This window comes from Mastacembelus armatus, chromosome 11, assembly GCF_900324485.2.
Source record: "Mastacembelus armatus chromosome 11, fMasArm1.2, whole genome shotgun sequence".
In the NCBI taxonomy this organism is placed as follows: Eukaryota; Metazoa; Chordata; class Actinopteri; order Synbranchiformes; family Mastacembelidae; genus Mastacembelus; species Mastacembelus armatus.
In genome coordinates this window covers 8,340,018-8,360,249 of record NC_046643.1, presented here as the reverse complement: position 1 = coordinate 8,360,249, position 20,232 = coordinate 8,340,018, and the positions used below count along the sequence as shown (strand labels likewise).

At 40.8% G+C, this 20,232-nt stretch overlaps 1 protein-coding gene across 1 annotated transcript in view; it reads left to right on the top strand.

The window, feature by feature from the left end:
* The window catches only part of adgrb2 (adhesion G protein-coupled receptor B2), a 138,668-nt gene extending 119,419 nt beyond the window's left edge, over positions 1 to 19,249 (top strand). Inside the window, exons 33-35 of the mRNA XM_026300500.1 lie at positions 1,468 to 1,581; positions 14,461 to 14,514; positions 18,688 to 19,249. Coding sequence (XP_026156285.1) covers positions 1,468 to 1,581; positions 14,461 to 14,514; positions 18,688 to 18,864 — 345 coding nt within the window. The 3' untranslated portion in view covers positions 18,865 to 19,249. The remainder of the gene's footprint in view (positions 1 to 1,467; positions 1,582 to 14,460; positions 14,515 to 18,687) is intronic.
* Positions 19,250 to 20,232: the final 983 nt, after the last annotated feature.

The window sequence follows — 20,232 nt, the reverse complement described above, 5'->3', positions numbered from 1 at the left end:
AACAAGGAGATTGGCTCTCCTGGATTTAAACTCTTCATCAACTGACTATTGACTTTTGAGAAAGAGATTGACATAGGAGAGCCACTTAAGCAAGGAAGTGTACACTTCCATGATTTAATAGAAAGCAAGCCCATTTTTAACCATGTTTTTTTTTTTCTGTAATTGAGTTTGCCCAGCCTTTTAGTCAAAGATCTACTTTAAACTTTATGAGTAGTTTTAAATTTATTTAAGAGGATAATCGACTCTTGTATAGGAGAAAAAATACTTTTCTCTTAAAAGTTAAAGGGGAACTCCAGTGAGTTAATACTGGACTTAAAGTGGAAATGGTCTAGGTCTGTGCAGCCGAAGTGAAGATATATTTAGTTTTAGTTCCTTGTATGCAACCAGCTCCAAAATCCTACATTTCCCAGGAAGCAAATGAATAGAATCTTTTATTAGCATCTTCTGCCTCCTACTGTAAATCTCCATTTCTTTCAAATGCAGCACCTGATTCTCACAGGCTTTCAATTACAGATTTTAAATCACAAGCCCAAGTCAAAATAACAAGTGGTGACATCCATGTTTTTAGTGTGCTGAGTAAACCTTAACTAAGTGTTCTTTAATGTTGAGATGATCACCTATCGGGAATCATAGTGTATATAGGTTGCATTTTATATGGTTGAAATGATAAAACTGCATGAACCAGACAAGGAAATTTATCAAATACAACAAAAGAAATGAAAATACATAGCAACAAAAAAGCATAACAAAGAGTTTGTTAGACTTTCATAGCTGAGCGGAGATGTGAGTGCCCACTCTCAAGTAATTGGAGTCAGTGCTAAGCACCAGTTCTGGCCGGTAAGTGTGCGGTTGTGAGTGCTGGCATCTTGCCCCTCTGTCACTTTCAACCTAGCAAGCTGCTTTGACGATTAGCTACTGCCCAGCAGCTCCAACACTGCCTGTTAGCACAGAAAGACAACAGTGGTGGCATCGACAAATGCAGTATCCTCTCAAAGAATTACAGATCTGGATTTAGCTGCCTTCTAGACAGACATATTTTGAACAGAGGGAAAGCACTTTTTGTCAAAAATCCTTTCACTAGGACATGAGGTAAATTCTAGCCCATCTGTTAGACATTTAATGAGTTAGACAAAATCCTGAGTTAACAGGACCATCAGCTAGAAGGCACCAGTCTGTGACGATGGCATTTTTGTCATTTTCACCAAATATTCACTTAAAGGACTCCTCTGCAGCACTCCCAGTTGCCAAATACTTAAAGACTGAGGAAGTGGATGATGTATGAGCATGAGCCAGCATTCAATCGATCTGTCAGCGTCCCTCTCTAACCACTTTTCATGGCTGGAATCACTGCAGTCCCTCAGTCTTTTTTCCATTCCCGTTCTCCTGCCTGCCCTTATATTACCCCCCACCCCTTTTTTTGTTTCTATTTGGTTCATTTTTGCTGTCCCTTCCTTTCTTCCCTTCCAGAAAGTGATGCACACTCGCAAAAGACATTCTGAGTTGTACCATGAGCTCAACCACTCGTCCAAGTTCCACACCATAGACAGGTATAACAGGGACCCAGCCATGTCAACATTCAAGGTAAGATCATTGTCCAAAAGTGGATGGGAACCCACTGTTCCCCCTACACATACCACTGTCCCCTCGCACAAATCCCATCTCGTTAACACTAAAGAAATGACACTGGAAAATACTCACTGCACAGATCACAATTGCAGTAATATGATTCACAGAAAGTGGTCAGCACTGGTGAAATATTATCAGCACAACTGTGGCATTGCATTTACTTTAAATGCAGCTTTCAGACAATTATAATCATAAAAATTCAGAGCGATGCTCCCAGTCATTTATAAACATGAGGTACTTTTGCAGATGTACCTCATTCTTTTCATTATGTATTTTTTCAGCCAAATTAAATTGCTGGTTTAGAAATGTTGAAAGATTTCTTGCTCTAACAAGGGAACTTGAATTTTATGTGAATGCTATATTTTTTTTTTTTTAAGTAATTCAGTGGTGGACTTATCACATGCATGGTGAATCACACAATAACTACCTCATACATACCAGCTTGAGAGACACATTCTGTTTCAGCTTTCTTAATATAAATCCCTTTTATGCCTGATATAATTAGCCTGAAATTAATTCATTCTTTCTTGTGGTTAGTGCCATATTAATTACCTGTCAAAAAAGTTTATCACACAAGCTGTTAGCTGAGGGATAATCCACCATAGCCTGTTAATGAAATCTGTATTCTGCAATTTAAGACCTGTGGATCTTGTTCTCACCACACAGTAATGCACTACAGAAAACAACACGTCTACATGCACAAGCGCTTCGTCTTTGCCTGTCTCACTCGTTAATATGTGTGTTTAATGGTTTCGTTCTTTATGTAGCAAATGTGACTTTTTCCTGTGAGTGTCTCTGTGGGTGGTTGGGTGGGCGTATGTGTCAGAGGGGTGCTTGGGTGGGCACCTGTGCTCATGAGACACAGAAGCACCTTTGAATCATTAATACGCCATTAGCAGCAGACGAAAGAGTCCCTGCTGGCTCTTCACTGACCTTCAGGGGGCCAGGTCCATTAAGATTTAAACACACCCGCACACACTCACACTCCCTTGATCTGCCGAGCTTCAGTGCATTGAGCCATGATGAGTTAGTCAGCCATGATAGGTATATTTTCCCCTGGTGTCCAAGGCATGTTGGTTCAAATCTAATTTACACTGCCAATAGAGGAAGAGAGGCCGAACTGACATCTCTCATATTCTCCATACCATGTAGCCGCACACATATACAGTGGGTACGGAAAGTATTCAGACCCCTTTAAATTTTTCACTCTTTGTGTCATTGCAGCCATTTGCCAAAATCAAAAAAGTTCATTTTATTTCTCATTAATGTACACTCAGCACCCCATCTTGACAGAAAAAAACAGAAATGTAGAAATTTTTGCAAATTTATTAAAAAAGAAAAACTGAAATATCACATGGTCATAAGTATTCAGACCCTGTGCTCAGTATTGAGTAGAAGCACCCTTTTGAGCTAGTACAGCCATGAGTCTTCATGGGAATGATGCAACAAGTTTTTCACACCTGGATTTGGGGATCCTCTGCCATTCTTCCTTGCAGATCCTCTCCAGTTCTGTCAGGTTGGATGGTGAACGTTGGTGGACAGCCATTTTCAGGTCTCTCCAGAGATGCTCAATTGGGTTTAGGTCAGGGCTCTGGCTGGGCCAGTCAAGAACGGTCACAGAGTTGTTCCGAAGCCACTCCTTTGTTATTTTAGCTGTGTGCTTAGGGTCATTGTCCTGTTGAAAGGTGAACCTTCGGCCCAGTCTGAGGTCCTGAGCACTCTGGAAGAGGTTTTCTTCCAGGATATCTCTGTACTTGGCAGCATTCATCTTTCCTTCAATTGCAACCAGTCGTCCTGTCCCTGCAGCTGAAAAACACCCCCACAACATGATGCTCCCACCACCATGTTTCACTGTAGGGATTGTATTGGGCAGGTGATGAGCAGTGCCTGGTTTTCTCCACACATACCGCTTAGAATTAACGCCAACAAGTTCAATCTTGGTCTCATCAGACCAGAGAATCTTATTTCTCATAGTCTGGGAGTCCTTCATGTGTTTTTTGGCAAACTCTATGCAGGCTTTCATGTGTCTTGCACTGAGGAGAGGCTTCCGTCGGGCCACTCTGCCATAAAGCCCCAACTGGTGGAGGGCTGCAGTGATAGTTGACTTTGTGGAACTTTCTCCCATCTCCCTACTGCATCTCTGGAGCTCAGCCACAGTGATCTTTGGGTTCTTCTTTACCTCTCTCACCAAGGCTCTTCTCCCACGACTGCTCAGTTTGGCTGGACGGCCAGGTCTAGGAAGAGTTCTGGTCGTCCCAAACTTTTTCCATTTGAGGATTATGGAGGCCACTGTGCTCTTAGGAACCTTGAGTGCTGCAGAAATTCTTGTGTAACCTTGGCCAGATCTGTGCCTTGCCACAATTCTGTCTCTGAGCTCCTTGGGCAGTTCCTTCGACCTCATGATTCTCATTTGCTCTGACATGCACTGTGAGCTGTAAGGTCTTATATAGACAGGTGTGTGCCTTTCCTAATCAAGTCCAATCAGTTTAATTAAACACAGCTGGACTCCAATGAAGGAGCAGAACCATCTCGAGGAGGATCAGAAGAAATGGACAGCATGTGAGTTAAATATGAGTGTCACTGCAAAGGGTCTGAATACTTATGACCATGTGATATTTCAGTTTTTCTTTTTTAATAAATTTGCAAAAATTTCTACATTTCTGTTTTTTTCTGTCAAGATGGGGTGCTGAGTGTACATTAATGAGAAATAAAATGAACTTTTTTGATTTTGGCAAATGGCTGCAATGACACAAAGAGTGAAAAATTTAAAGGGGTCTGAATACTTTCCGTACCCACTGTACTTTACACACACTCACTCACATGCAAACACACTGCCATGTCCCAGTGCCAGAGCAGTGGGCTTTTCTTTCACTCTTCATTTGCTCAACGTCTTAATCAAGATTTTCAGAAATCGTGGCCAACTCCCCATTCATTATTGCCAAGCAAATGTTTTATGGAAGAGAAGAAAAAGGGCAGGCTACTTACAAAGGTGTGAGCCATATATTAGAAGTCTGTAGTTCTTAACAGTTGCACTGCGGCATGCTAATACATCTCAGAGAGGGGTCAGGTGAACTTTGAGTTTTGACCCAAATGTAAATGAAATGAAAGGCCAGCAACAAATAACAGATAAGCTGTAATTAAACTAATTATGACAAATTTGATAGTATATTTTCTCTGACGTCATATAAGTTATGAAATGAAAGGGCAGCATACTCATCCAAGTCCATTATGTTAAAAGTAAGTAGGCAGTTCACTTAACTGTGAATAATTACACAGATAATGCTATCAGTGTCAGGCCTTTGACAGGACCCAGCTTGAGTTCAGCTCCACTGTTGTCAACATCTCACTTTGAGAGTCACCCCCAGACACAGACATGCTGACTATACAGTAATTATGGAGATGAGATGGATGTGCGTGCATGTCTGTGTGGGTGGACGTGTGTGTCCGAACACTTGCATATTAGGGTGCCTGCATGTGTGGCTGCATGCCTCTGTGTCGTCTCTGTGGGTTGTTGTGTGCGTGTGTGTGTTTGTGTCAGTGTGTGTCTGTGTGTGTGTGTGTGTGTGTCTGTGTGTGTGTGTTTGTGTTTGTCTGTCCACTTGTTATTTTTTGTTAGCTTCTTTAGCTGTTTTAAGATCACTATACTGCACAGCCTGTGTTTGAACCACATAAAATGTGTTTAGTAGACAATTACTGCATGACATACAATATAACCATTTCATAATAACTTTAATAACCTCCTTTCTATGCCATATTACAAACACTGACAGTGACTGTCACAAATATTACATGAGTTCTGTTACTTAATAGTAAACATCATTTAATTTCGCTAGGATATCTGCTCAGTCCTGGGGAAATTAAATAAAGTAGTAACATAAAGATAAGCAATACTGAGCACCTCATGTTTTAATGATGAAGGAGGCTGCCCAGTTCCAGACCAAACTAAGAGAAGGAAACCCCTCACGCCCACTTACCTGCCAAACAAAGTCAGCTACCTTCAGCAGTGATACCACAAAAACTAATTAAACCCCTTAACCTTTGCAGGATTCTTCTTTAAAGTGCCTAAATAGCATTTTTACCTAAAAACCATGTAACCTCTTCTAACCACCTTGGCTGGTGTTCATCCATCACAGGTCCCTCCTCCCCCACCACCGAGGCACAACACTGAGCCATCGCTAGTTCGCAGAGCATCCCTCGTTTACAAAGAAAGTCAACGTAAGATGTACTAAACCTGACTTAAACCTCAGGCAGTAGAGCCCCTCTAACTGTAAAGTAGGCCATGAGTTGATGCATTACATATCAGTGTATGTAAAGCATCTCATAGTTTGCCATTGTGTGTTTATGTTTTGTGTGTGTAGTTTACATGTTAATGATTTTTTGTTAAACCCCTCCCACTGACAGTGATTGTCCAATCAACAAGCCTGTCAAGCTTTGAATTTCCTCAAATGCAGAATCAGTAAGCACTGGACTGTAGTAATGGCAATTCACTACTATTGTTCACCAAACACATCAGTTAGTCCTTATCCTTAAAGCATTTTCAATTATTATAATTCTAATGTTAAAAGTAGCCCTACGATGGACTGGTGACCTGTCCAGGGTGTACCAGCAGATCCCTGTGACCCTAAATAGGAATAAGCAGGTATAGATGATGGATGTTAAAAGTAAGACTATATTGCTGGGAAAAACAAAAATGGAAGCGAAGTACTTAAACAGGGTTTTGTTAGGGCAAAATAAAACGTCAAACAATGCTTTTCATTACACTTGATCACACTCAGACTACATCTTAAGGCCAATTGTTTGCTAAGGATATTAACTTGAAGCTTTATTTTCAGTCCGTAATCATGATATCATATATGTAGCCATCAGGTGCGTACTCAAGATGCATAGACTCGATTTAATTAACTAGCTACAGATCATAAAAACTGGCAGTGCCGTTTCAGACATCAAAATATACTATCACATGCTACAAATGAGCATTATGATTTTGTCTACCTCTGCCTGAAAGGACCTGTTGTTTAAAAGACCACTGTGACCTGCATAGTACTGTATGTCATGTGCGGAAACAAAAGGCTTGACAGATACAGCAACACAAATTAAGGGGAGTGGAGTTTAGCCAAAGGTCAATTCAGAGTATGGCACTTCATTGTAACATTACCTACTACAGTGGGGATTTTGTGAGTTACAGACTGTAATTTCTATAGTAGATTTATTTTAACAAAGAGATGTAGAATATTAAAAAACAAAACAAAAACAGAGCAACATATTATATGAAAGCTTATAAACTGACATTAAACTGGCATTTGAGTGAGTAAAATAAGAATTTGATTCCAAAGCAAAACATGACTTGGTATTTGGTGGAGAAATCCTTGTTGGCAAGCACAGAGGTAAGATGTTGCTTGCAGTTGGTCACCAGGTTTGCACACATCTCAGGAGAGATTTTGGTCCACTCCTCATTCCAGATCCTGTAAAGTTTCTTTCTTCGCAACTTGAAGTTTCAGCTCCCTCAACACATATTTTCTATAGGATTAAGATCAAGAGACTGGCTAGGCCACTCTCTCAGCCTAATCTGCTTGTTTTTGAGCCACTCTTTTGTTGCTCTGGTGGTATGTTTTGGGTCGTTGTCATACTGGAAGACCTATCCACAATCCATCTTCACTATTTTGGCTGCATTTCTCTCCCTCCAAACACAGTGACTTGAGTTGGTGCCAAAGAGCTTAATTTTGGTCTCATCTTACCACAGCACTTTCTCCCAAGCCTTCTATGAATCATTGAGATGTTCACTGGCAAACTCCCAACAAGCTTGTCCTTGTGCCTTCTTGAGCAGGGGGGACCTTACAGGCCCTGCAGGATTTCAGTCCATTACAGCCTGTGTGTTTCCAATGGTGAGCTTGGTGACCGTAGTCCCAACTGCCTTGAAATCATTAACAAGCTCCCAAGGTTCTGGGCTGATCCCGCATCTTTTGCATGATCATCCTTTCCCCACCAGGCAAGATCTTGCATGGATCTCCATACTGAGGTTAATTGATTGTTACTCTATTTTTGCCATTTCTGAATAATCACAACAACAGTTGCTGATGACCTTGCTGATGGGCTTGTAGCCCATTCCAGCCTTGTGCAGGTCTACAATCTTGTCCCTGATGTCCTTTGACAGCTTTTTGGTTTTGTCTGTGATGGTGGAGAGTTTGGAATTAAAAAGATTTGGTAGACAAGTGTCTTTTATAAACATAACAAGACAACTATAGGAGTAATTTTTTAAAGCGACAGGATTAATCGGTGTTCCACATGGGCACATAACCATTCTGTGGGAGAAAGAAGAATTTCTGCAGGTTTGGAGGGGATCAAATACTTATTTTACTCACTGGAATGCTAATATATTTATAATATTTTATATAATGTGTTGTTCTGTTTTTTTGTTTGTTTGTTTGTTTGTTTATCTCCCTCCGTTTAAAATAAACCTACCATAAAAATGATATGTTGATTTGAAATGATGATTTCTTTGTAAGGGCAAACTTATAAAGGGGGGATTAGTAAGGGATCAAATAATTCTTTTCCCCACTGTATACTGAAAACCTACTATTTCAAGAATATACATATATATATGTACCCAAACACAGTGTCAAACTGGGTTTACCCCATGTAGTACCTCCATCTACTACCTGTTAACACTGTCTCATAGTGAAGTGATGTATTTGATCTAATATTAGATGATCCCCTAGTGGTGTGATGGTGAAAAGGTTCAGTGCATTACAGGTTATACTACTTGTGCATCAGCAGCCATGTAATGATTGTTAATGCCTATTCCTTCATCAACTCCACTACAAGTTCACTGTGAAATATACCATCTGGAATCACCACTGTATAACCACGGAGAAGGATGTGTAAGGTGGTCTGATGTAGGATTGGGTTTATCTTCCATCATAAAACATAAACATTTGAATAATTTTTTTGTTGTGTGATGTGACAGTCCATGCAATCATTGTGTCCATTTCAGTGCCTGAGTTAAACCTTATGATCTAAACACCCTAACCAAGTGATAAATCAGTTCATAAAGACAATGACCCATTCAAACCAATTTATAATCACCTCATAAACCACGATATTCTGTCCATAAACCAGCTCATTGGCACTAAAACGGGCCAAACACAATGCAATATGTATGGGTGCTGATGAGAGACTGTCAGTAATGTCACAAAGGCTTATGGGGTCAGAAGAAACTTGATCCATTTTTGCTTCTGTAGAAAGGTAGGATCTTTGTGTTGGCTGTGATGAGAAGATGAGTGGGTATCAGAAAAAAATGTCCCACACACACACATGCACACACAAACATGGGCACATTTTCACATCTTATCCAATTTTCCGTGTAAGTGTAGTGGGCTTTAAGTGATCTTGGGTCTTACATGTGCCATCACAGATAGAATCCACATACTTTAATCTTTTGATTTCATGCTTTTCTTGTCTTTGTCCCTATCCCCCCCCCCCCCACACACACACCCACACACACACACTCACGTTGCCCTGTACTTGGTAATCCCTATTTAACAGACTGATGGCCATATGCTGTTAGGTGATGACTCAATGTTACACTTAATGACAGAAATGAAGAGGGAAAAATGTGACCAGAAAGAAGGTGGAGACTGATTTTATATCACAAGACTCCCCATTAACCTCAGTGTTGAACATCACCTTGTCTGTCTTTTTTTAATAGGCTGCTGAGACTAGTGGACCTATTCCTCTAGCCTGAAAATAAATGTACACTTTGCCCTCTGTTACATATCCTGTTGGTGTTTTTGAAAAACATAAAGAGGACCTTTAAAATACAGCTACATCCACATGACAAACTGTGCTGTGTGCATTTTAACTTGTTTCTTATGACATCATGGTGACTGACCTTGAATCAAGCGTTTTTGATATAGATATTGTTTGTTTTTGTCTGCCTATTTATGAGAGTAACATCTGTGGTCACCCTTGTATTATACTCCATTGAAGTGTATAGAAAGGGGCTTCACCTTAATGCTAATAATGGAAACAACTTCAAATCATACTTTGTTTTAAGTACAGTGGATGCTCTGCCAGGGCCATATGGGTAGCTGAGGAATGGAGTTCATTTTCATTGTGTCTCCCATAATGGAGCCATGATAGAAATCGAGTCAGCGGGGTTACTGTAAGACAGCATGTACGCAGTGTGGATGGAACACAGTATGTTTTAGCATTAGTGTCTGCGCTAATGTTTAGATTTAGAAGAGTTTCCTGTCCTCTGTCATTGTGCAGCTAGACTGTCGTTTTCTATCCTCTCCACAGGGTTCAAGAGGTCATAACACAAATTTGCACACAGTGCCCAATGATGCAGTGTGTGCCTCCCTGTGTGTGAGATTGAAGGGGTTGTGTGTGTGTCAGTTATGTGAGAGAAAGAGTAGGAGAGAGACAGAGTTTGCTCTGCATAATGGCCTGGTTGATGCATTTTTCAGCTCTCAAATGGGATATATTTCCATCCCATCGTCTGCTGTGTTCTTGATTAAATGAAGCGTGCTTGGCTTCCTTCTCCAGATAGACAGTGAGGAGTTTTGCTGAACGCACTGGGAGGGAGAAAAAGACAAAGAAAACAAGTACTCTACTTTGCTGTGATTTCACTCATGCTAGAGCAGGAATGGCGAGCAAATTTTCGATTATGAAAGAGGCAGTCAATCTAAATGACTGTATGCATGTGTGTGAATTCTATGATAAAACACTGAACTATAAGGCTACATATGGAAATATATTGTGGTATAGTCCTAGAGGGTTCTTCCATTAGCCTGCCCCATAAAATGAAGGTGCGACCTGAGGTGCTCTCTTTATGCATGCACAGTTAACATTATTGGAGGTTATTGATATCCCAGCAATGTTTTCAGGCCACAGTAGGGAAATTTAGCGAAGGTAATGTGTATGCTTTGAGGATGTCTTGTGTAAAATGAAGATGTATAATTTTAAATGACAAAGACAAAGCACACCCCATAGGTCTTGATAGTCAATTTGCTGGCATTAAGCTAAAGGGCTTCAATTTCACATTCCAGCAATAAAGCAAGTCCTCCCCTCTTCTTCCTCTTCATATCTCATTCTCCCCTCTATTCGTCCTCACGGCTTGACATTTTCTCTCTTGCTGTCTCCCTCATTTACCCATTTCTCCCTCCAAGCTCAGCCCTCGGTGGCACGTTTGAGGCATTAATTGAATAATTAATCCCTCTCATTAGCTTGTTTTTAATTATTTCCTTGCCCCCTTCTCCGTGTCGAGCATAAACTCATCAACTGTTTTCATCCTTCCTCACAAATTGCCCATGAAAACTGAAGACTGGCGGAGTGTAGCTTTAGCAGACTGGCTTTATCAGTGTCTCCTAATGAGAGGACAGTTAGCCCAGGCGGAACAAGCCTAACACTACTTTCGTGCACCAAGAGGCACAATACTAATTTAACTCATTTAGTGTCCTTGGGCCAATTAAAGGGAGGTGAAAAGGGCCAAATTGCTATCTGGAACTGTTTTCACTATAGAAACACTGGTCTTGGATTGCATTATGCTGCACTGCTTAGGCCCAAACAGCATAGCACCAAGCCTGTGTGTCTGATTGCTCGTTTGTTTGCAATGTGTTGCACTAATGGACTTTATTTGCCCTACATTCTCCAGATTTGGCTCCTTAAAGGGGCCTTATTGCTTGTGACACAGTTTCCTTCCCACCTAATGGGTAAATGGTGTTAACGACTGATTTGCCCAGTTAGTGTGTTTTTGAGCCCCTTAATAAATTTTTCTAGTGCTGAATAACCAGTCTAGATCGTACCATTACCTCGATGATATAATCAAACAAACATAGAAATCTTGACATAGTCCAGTTCTGGTTCAGTGACCTAAAGCCTACATACAGCTGTACCACACTCATGTTGTGGTATCCACTCAGTCTGCTCCTGCACTTTTTGATGTTACTTTCATTTTATTCATCTATAAATGTGATTTAAGTTTGTTTCATGTGGACCTCACACTCACTGTATGTCTGTGCTTTGCCTTACAGCTACATTTTATTGATTTTTTTGTTTTTCTTTGTTTCTTTGTTGGTTGTCTGGGGCTTGTGTTGCATGCTTGTTGTCATGTCCCAGTTTGATTGTAGCCAGACAGTCAGCAGAACCATGGGCATCCAAGTCAACAAAGGTAAAGTTAACTCGCTTACCTGCAGCAACCTGTCCTCTCCCATCATCTCCTAAAGGCAGCCTGCTCACCCATTGCTCACCCACATCCAAACATGATTTCTCTTCCATGCTCCAAATGAGGGGGACTCTGACTGGCAGAGTGGACCTCTTCCACCAACACTGTAGGATGCCTGTGCAGATGGCTTTAGATGTGTGTGCAGTAGCATATTTGTTTTAGTATGCACTTTCCCACTGAATCCTAAACAAACTGTTTTCTTCACTTGCTTGTAGTTGGTAGCATCTTCTCTCATGTGTCATGTCGATTGCCTAAAACTTGTAGTGTTGGGCAATTAGGGAAAAAAAAAAAGAAAGAAAGAACTTCTGGTGTATCTGAAAAAAGTACACCAGAAACTATTTTATACTGCACGCCCTTAAAGCAGATTTAAAAGTCACAGTGGAGCACTGCATGCAAGCTGTTAAATGGTTGACACTGTTCACGTATGCTATCATTGAATTAAAACCCATACAGTGGGTTTCACTGTGACTTCTGTTGTGCATAAACTGTGCTTTTAAAGATTAATTACTGAATCATGTTTGATTAATTGAATACTGCTATTGAAGATGAGATTACTGGGAATGACACTGGCAAGAACAAAAAAAAGGTTAATCTACTATAAATTCAGTTTATTGCAGCTGTCTGACAGTGGTCATTGTACTGTCCAGGCCCCAGACAGACTCAGCCCTGAAACCTCTATTGTAAAGCTGTAAAAAAAAAAAAATATATATATATATATATATATATATATATATATATGATGGAAAAACTGAATTGGTGCTTATTCATACCCAGACATACCCAGAATGCAGAAGAATTGCCACTGTGAGTGTGCAGTTAAATGAGTTTGTTTCTATATATACAACTAATGATTTGTTTTGTGTATAAAATATTATTTGAAGTAATTACAGTAACTAGGTTATCAGATAAATGTAGGACACTTTGGCAGTATGATGGCTGCATTTTTATAGTTTGCATCTTCTTTTCCATTAACCTGTTCCTTCCTATGGGCAGTTACATCAGATTGTGGAGACATGCTGTTACTGAATGCAAATTGCTTCTAATTAATGGTAGTGCAGCAACTAAATCACCTTTCGACAAGAGATTTTTGGGCATCGGTTTTATTTCCCAGGAGCTACAGTTTGGGATTTCACAGATGCCGCAGGCCATTAAATGAGACTACAAATTACTTCAGGTCCATTTATTATTGAGTTTTTAGTCACTGATTAAAATACATCATAGGTGTTTTCAAAGGTTACTTTTTATTTAGGATCAGTCATAATACGTCATCGAGGAATATTTTTGTCATAGTGATGGAGTGACTGACAGCTCTCCAAGAAATAATGATGTGAGATTTTATCTGATACTTTTTGTACACATTTTGAATAAAGGCTTAAATATATGTGTTTTTTAAACGTTTTGCAATAGTCTGAAAAAACCTCTACTCAATACAGTGAGATCAAACATCGAGGAATCATAGGAAATGACAGGCACATGCTCATACATACAGCATTTGGTCCCTGCAATGTGAATGACACACACACACACACACACACACGCACGCACGCACGCACACGCGCGCACGCACGCACACGCGCACACACACAGCTGTATTGAATTGCTGGCCAGTCAACAGAACTGCCAAAGGAATTGGAAGACCAAACATTGAGATTTTTCTTTTTTTGTTGTTGACTGTCGCTGGACTCGTCATCGACCCCAACCCTGCCTACCCACTAGGAAAACACCTGTTACTTCAAAACAGCAGATCATGCTGTGAACAGTAAAGAAGGAAAGAAATAACAGATGTGTCACAGAGAAGCAGACTACCATAAGTGGAGAAAAGACAGGAACATTAAAAAAGGCAGATAACACTGCAGGCGTACAGAAGGTTTATGTGTTTAAACCAGAGGCACAACATACAGAGTCAGCAATGTCCAATTTATAGCTGTTTTATGTGTTGTGTTAACACATACAGTATAAAATCAATAATGCAGATAGTGTAGATAGCATTTCCATGCAGTAACAACCAGATTAGTTTTCAATACTGAGACATGAACTAGAAACATGAGCTCCGGAGGCTCTAGGTCTGTACAGTAGATTCAGCATTATGGCTTTTTGAAACAGGTTCCTTTACGCCCACATGGAGCCCTTCCTTTAATCCCATTTAGAGTTGTTGTAGTTGCTATTAGTGGTGCAAATTTTCAACAACTTTGTCCTTGCTTCCTTAGTTTTACATTGCGTTTAGACAGGTCAGGATGTTAAAAATACAGCCTGTTCCACCACAGCTTAATTATGTGTGTGCCACCAAGTGTGTTCAATCATTGTCTGCACTGTTTCTATTCCATGTGTGCATGTTGTCAGAGTGTACATGTTATTTTCCCTCATGAGAGAGCTGGTGAAGGAGATTGAGAGATGGAGACTGAGAGAGAAGGGGTAAGGTGTAAGCACAAAGCAACAACTGCCTGTTCACCTGCTAAAGGTGTGGGAACAATGTTGTTGTTTAAGGGCAGAGTTGTCAGTGATTGTGATTCCCCTCCTTCTTCTCTCTCTCTCTTTCGTTTTTCCTCTCTCCCTCTCTGTCTTTCTCGTCACTCCCCTCCTTGTCTCTTCTCCCTCCCATTTCATCACCACAGAGGGAAAAGCGATGGAGCATTTCGTCTGCCGGAGGTGAAAAGAACTTGTCGAGTGTAAGTAGAGGGGTTTCTGGTAGAGAGGAGGGGGCGGGGGGCTGAGATGGGGTTTTGGGGCAAAGAGGAAATGGAGGCAGGAAGAGACGGTGAAAGGGAATGGATAGACACGCAGTAGCAGCACAATCGCGTTAGTCTAGTCTCCCAGGGATAAAGTTGGGCTTAACTGTAGCATTACCCACACTCCTGCATTACAAAATGTTCCTTCGCCAGCATTTAGCATGCAAATTGGCTCCCAGATTATGCCTTTTGTATTCATTTTACCAACTGTCAGGCTGTGATGCAGGGAGAATGATAATCAGGCAGATATTGCCCCCTAGCGCTCCAGCAACAATCATCACATTGCAAAGGGGGTGGGGGGTTTGGGGGGGTTGGAGGGAAGTGCTGTGCTACTACAGATCAGTGAATTTGTGTGTGTGTGTGTCTGTGTGTGTGCGTGCGTGCACGTGTTAGATGAAGAGATAGACAGAGATTGAGGGTATGAATAGCTCAAAGTGAATTACATGTGAGTACTTTAGAAGAGTTGCTGCAATGAAGAGAACGTGGGATTGTGGGTAAAGAATATAAAAGAAAAGATGCTGAGTTTCTCTGTGATACATTTGATGAGCAGATGCCCTCTGCTTTAATGGCTTTCATACAGCAGCCTGTGCATAACCAGGCACGTAGACAGATAGGTGAAGCACATTTGGTATTTTCAAAAAATTGACTCCCAAATACACTTTTTAACAAACTCATCTTAGGATCTGTTGTCCTGCAAAATGCACAGGAAATTCTGATAACTATTAAGTATTCATTATATTAATGTTCATGTTAAGTATGAATATTCTGCTCCACGAAGTCCAAAAAGCCCTACTGCAGCTGGGTCCATCACATCAGTGGAATTCACCACAGTTAGTCTGTCTCATTTTTGTTGTCTTTGTATGTTTTTCTCCACCAAGAGTCATCTGGGCAAGCGATCCCTTGTGCCTTTTCCCAGCTCGTATCTGTGAAATCATTGTCTCTGTGAGATAATGAGTTCAATTTGAATAATGGCCCTTATCTGATGCATAATAGTACCTCTAATTCCATTTTTAGCTAATCCCCCAACATGTATTTTACATGCATGGTGGGCACATCTACAGTGGGTATGGAAAGTATTCAGACCCCTTTAAATTTTTCACTCTTTGTGTCATTGCAGCCATTTGCCAAAATCAAAAAAGTTCATTTTATTTCTCATTAATGTACACTCAGCACCCCATCTTGACAGAAAAAAAACAGAAATGTAGAAATTTTTTCAAATTTATTAAAAAAGAAAAACTGAAATATCACATGGTCATAAGTATTCAGACCCTTTGCAGTGACCCTCATATTTAACTCAGATGCTGTCCATTTCTTCTGATCCTCCTTGAGATGGTTCTGCTCCTTCATTGGAGTCCAGCTGTGTTTAATTAAACTGATTGGACTTGATTAGGAAAGGCACACACCTGTCTATATAAGACCTTACAGCTCACAGTGCATGTCAGAGCAAATGAGAATCATGAAGGAACCGCCCAAGGAGCTTCGAGACAGAATTGTGGCAAGGCACAGATCTAGCCAAGGTTACAAAAGAATTTCTGCAGCACTCAAGGTTCCTAAGACCCCAGTGGCCTCCATAATCCTCAAATGGAAAAAGTTTGGGACGACCAGAACTCTTCCTAGACCTGGCCGTCCAGCCAAACTGAGCAATCGTGGGAGAAGAGCCTTGGTGAGAGAGGTAGAGAAGAACCCAAAGATCACTGTGGCTGAGCTCCAGAGATGCAGTAGGGAGATGGGAGAAAGTTCCACAAAGTCAACTATCACTGCAGCCCTCCACCAGTCGGGGCTTTATGGCAGAGTGGCCCGACGGAAGCCTCTCCTCAGTGCAAGACACATGAAAGCCTGCATAGAGTTTGCCAAAAAACACATGAAGGACTCCCAGACTATGAGAAATAAGATTCTCTGGTCTGATGAGACCAAGATTGAACTTTTTGGCATTAATTCTAAGCGGTATGTGTGGAGAAAACCAGGCACTGCTCATCACCTGCCCAATACAATCCCTACAGTGAAACATGGTGGTGGGAGCATCATGTTGTGGGGGTGTTTTTCAGCTGCAGGGACAGGACGACTGGTTGCAATTGAAGGAAAGATGAATGCGGCCAAGTACAGAGATATCCTGGAAGAAAACCTCTTCCAGAGTGCTCAGGACCTCAGACTGGGCCGAAGGTTCACCTTTCAACAGGACAATGACCTTAAGTACACAGCTAAAATAACAAAGGAGTGGCTTCGGAACAACTCTGTGACCGTTCTTGACTGGTCCAGCCAGAGCCCTGACCGAAACCCAATTGAGCATCTCTGGAGAGACCTGAAAATGGCTGTCCACCAACGTTCACCATCCAACCTGACAGAACTGGAGAGGATCTGCAAGGAAGAATGGCAGAGGATCCCCAAATCCAGGTGTGAAAAACTTGTTGCATCATTCCCAAGAAGACTCATGGCTGTACTAGCTCAAAAGGGTGCTTCTACTCAATACTGAGCACAGGGTCTGAATACTTATGACCATGTGATATTTCAGTTTTTCTTTTTTAATAAATTTGCAAAAATTTCTACATTTCTGTTTTTTTCTGTCAAGATGGGGTGCTGAGTGTACATTAATGAGAAATAAAATGAACTTTTTTGATTTTGGCAAATGGCTGCAATGACACAAAGAGTGAAAAATTTAAAGGGGTCTGAATACTTTCCGTACCCACTGTATGAACCACATGCACTGGCTGCAGACCCAGGCCTACAGGAGTCATGCTTTTATAGGTTTATTTAAAAAGTTACTGACTGGGGAAGGTGGGAGAAGATGGAGGACAGGTTTTGTATCTGTTAACAAAAGAAGTAGGTTTTTCATGATAGAAAGATGGGAAGATGCCTTGAACTACAGGTATGTATGGTGCTGCTTTTTAGTGTTTGTGGGGTTAAATAAATTCTAAGAATTGGCACCAAGTGGTGGGCTCCTCTGTTTGTGTTCTTGGAGTACATATTTTTATGTATCCATCTCCAAATCTGTGTGCAGGCCAAAACTGGCAAAAAAAAAAAAAAAGGTCTCTGTGTACAGTTACCAAAAATCATTGCTAAGATTTGAGAACACTGATGTTACAAAATCTGAGATGGCCAGAGAGGCATGCGGGAGATGAAAAGACCAGCATCTGAAACAAGCATTAGAAGAGTTTAATGAGATAACTGAGTCCATCATATTTAGACATTAAACTAGAAGTGAGTGCAGCTAAATCCCTATAACGGGCCATCATTGTGCTGGAAAAATGTGTACAGCAACGGTAAGTGCAGTAGATTAAAACTAAAGCAGGAGGCATATTGGGCCAAAAGGGCAATGTTGAATTGTGGGTTCCCGTTTTGCCCACCCCCTTTTTTCCTTGTTATAATTTGATTTGAGAATGTGTAAGAATAATGCCATATTACAGCATCACATCAACTAACAATATTTCTTCACCAGGTCTGTTTACAGGTCTTAGGGAGTACTGCCAAGTTCATTAAAAAAAAAAAAAAAAAAAAAACTCAAATAAATAAATATCAGTGGTTCAGTTGCATTGTGGGTAATGTATTCACCAGGTTTTAACAAGTAAGAGGAATGCATGGAATTAAAACGGACAAAATGTCTTGTTTACTGTGTAATGACAGCCCAACAACGCTATGGAAGTGCAATGCTAAATCAGTGGAGTGTTCTATGTAGATGTTAAAGTTGTTTTTCTAGAAGTAAACATTAAGTTGGGAGTTTTGCCAAATAAATTTGCTAATTATCACAAAGTATTTGCTCTTGATAGTTCGAGGCCTGTGGGTAGCTGCCTTGTTTGGTTGTGTCCTAATCTGGCTTTGCAGGGGGCTGTAAACTTTAATGGATGTTTAATTTAACTATTCGCTTTTATTTTTTCATCTAAAACTGTAAGACTATCTAACTGTTTGTGTTCCGTGCTCTGTTAGGCTATACTTTGGCAATGGCACCACTGTGATTATTTCCAATTACCGTATTTCTGGACTATAAATTGCACCGGAATATTAGTTGTGTTTGGCGAAAACAGCCAAAAAACATAAAATAAACCCAGTTACAGGTGCCACCATCAGCTGCTGCTAACTTTTCTTTATGTGGCTCTCTTTCTTGTCCCCCTCCTTCATCAGGACAAGTCAACCCCGGAGGACCAGAGCTCTTGGGACAGCTTCAAGACCATGACCCCTGAGCTGTCCATCGTGCCTGGGGAGCAGAAGGACCGGATGGAGCTGCACAATAAGAACTGGGACTCCTCCTCTGCTAACACACCTGAGTCATCCGAGGGCGACTTCCAGACAGAAGTGTGAAGACACACAGATGCACAAACACTCACTTGAAAACACATACACGCCTATACACACACACACACACACCCTCACACACACACACACACGCACACACACACACACACACACCACACATGCTCAGATACAGATGCAAACAGAGATACTGAACTCCTGAAAAGCTATACATAAGTACATAATTTCTGGCAAAGATCTCCCACACACTGCTCCCCGTCTCCTGCAATGTGCTCTGTCGGATCCCATACTCTATTTGTTTACTGCTACAGTGGACAGACATGGAAAGAAGACTGTTCTACTCTATATTTTCGCAGAAACTACTGAAAAGAAAGAACAGGGGTCTGACATATCTGTGACTGAGGAAAATTTTTAAATGAACTTAAAAAACAAAACTATGAAGAGCCTATTTCTGAGAAAAATGTCTTGATTTTATTCTGGGGAAAAAAGAAAATCTCTTTCAATTGTTTGATGATTTGGGGGGTTAAAAAAAGAAAAAGAAGAATATTTCTGCACCACTGAGTTCTTTTTATAGCAAGGGGAAAATAATCTCACTGAGGTTTCTCACCCTGGTCGCCCCCCGGGCACCCTGCTTTCATTTATTTCCTTTTCTCTCCTAATGGATGACGAAAGCATTCAGTCTCTGTCTTTTCTTTTTTTCGTTTCTTTCCATCATTTGGATGGATAGGGGCTGGGGGACAGGGACAGAGCTGCTCACTGATATGTGCCATCCTCTCTGCTTTTTTTCAGGTTCCAGTTCAACAATCCCATCCATCCATTCCTCTCACATCCTCTGTGTCAACATTGTCAATATTGCCCTTTTTGTGTATTTTCTATGGTTTAGTTAAAAAAAAGTCCTCCCTTATGGTTTGAAACTTTTAATGAAAAAATAACATGACTGAAACAAATAACTATCAGCTGAGTTGTATTCTGTGGCCTAACTTTTCAAGCCGAATTGATTTATTTCCAGACTGGTTTGGTTCGTGCATGTGCTTTTTTTGTTTTTGTATTATTATTTTTCTTTTCCTTTCATTTCCTCTAAGAATTAACCCATGTGGAACTGCCAACAAATGATTTAGGACAGACACACCACGTAAATGTGAGTTTTCTTATAGAGGTAATGTGCGACGCACGTTAACCTCCAATGAGGGAAAAGAAGGCTAGTGATTCTCCTATATCCCCTTCTCCCTCCCCACCCCCATCCACCCACTGATCTGAGATAAAAGCCTTTAAATATTGCGCCATCTGAATCCATTAGTAATGCTAGAAAAATGAGACTTTCTAGTTCAAATGAAATCCATGCCAGCTCTCTGTTTTAGCTTCTCATTCCACAAAAAAACAAACAAACAAAAAAAAAAAAACGTTTGTGCCGTGTAG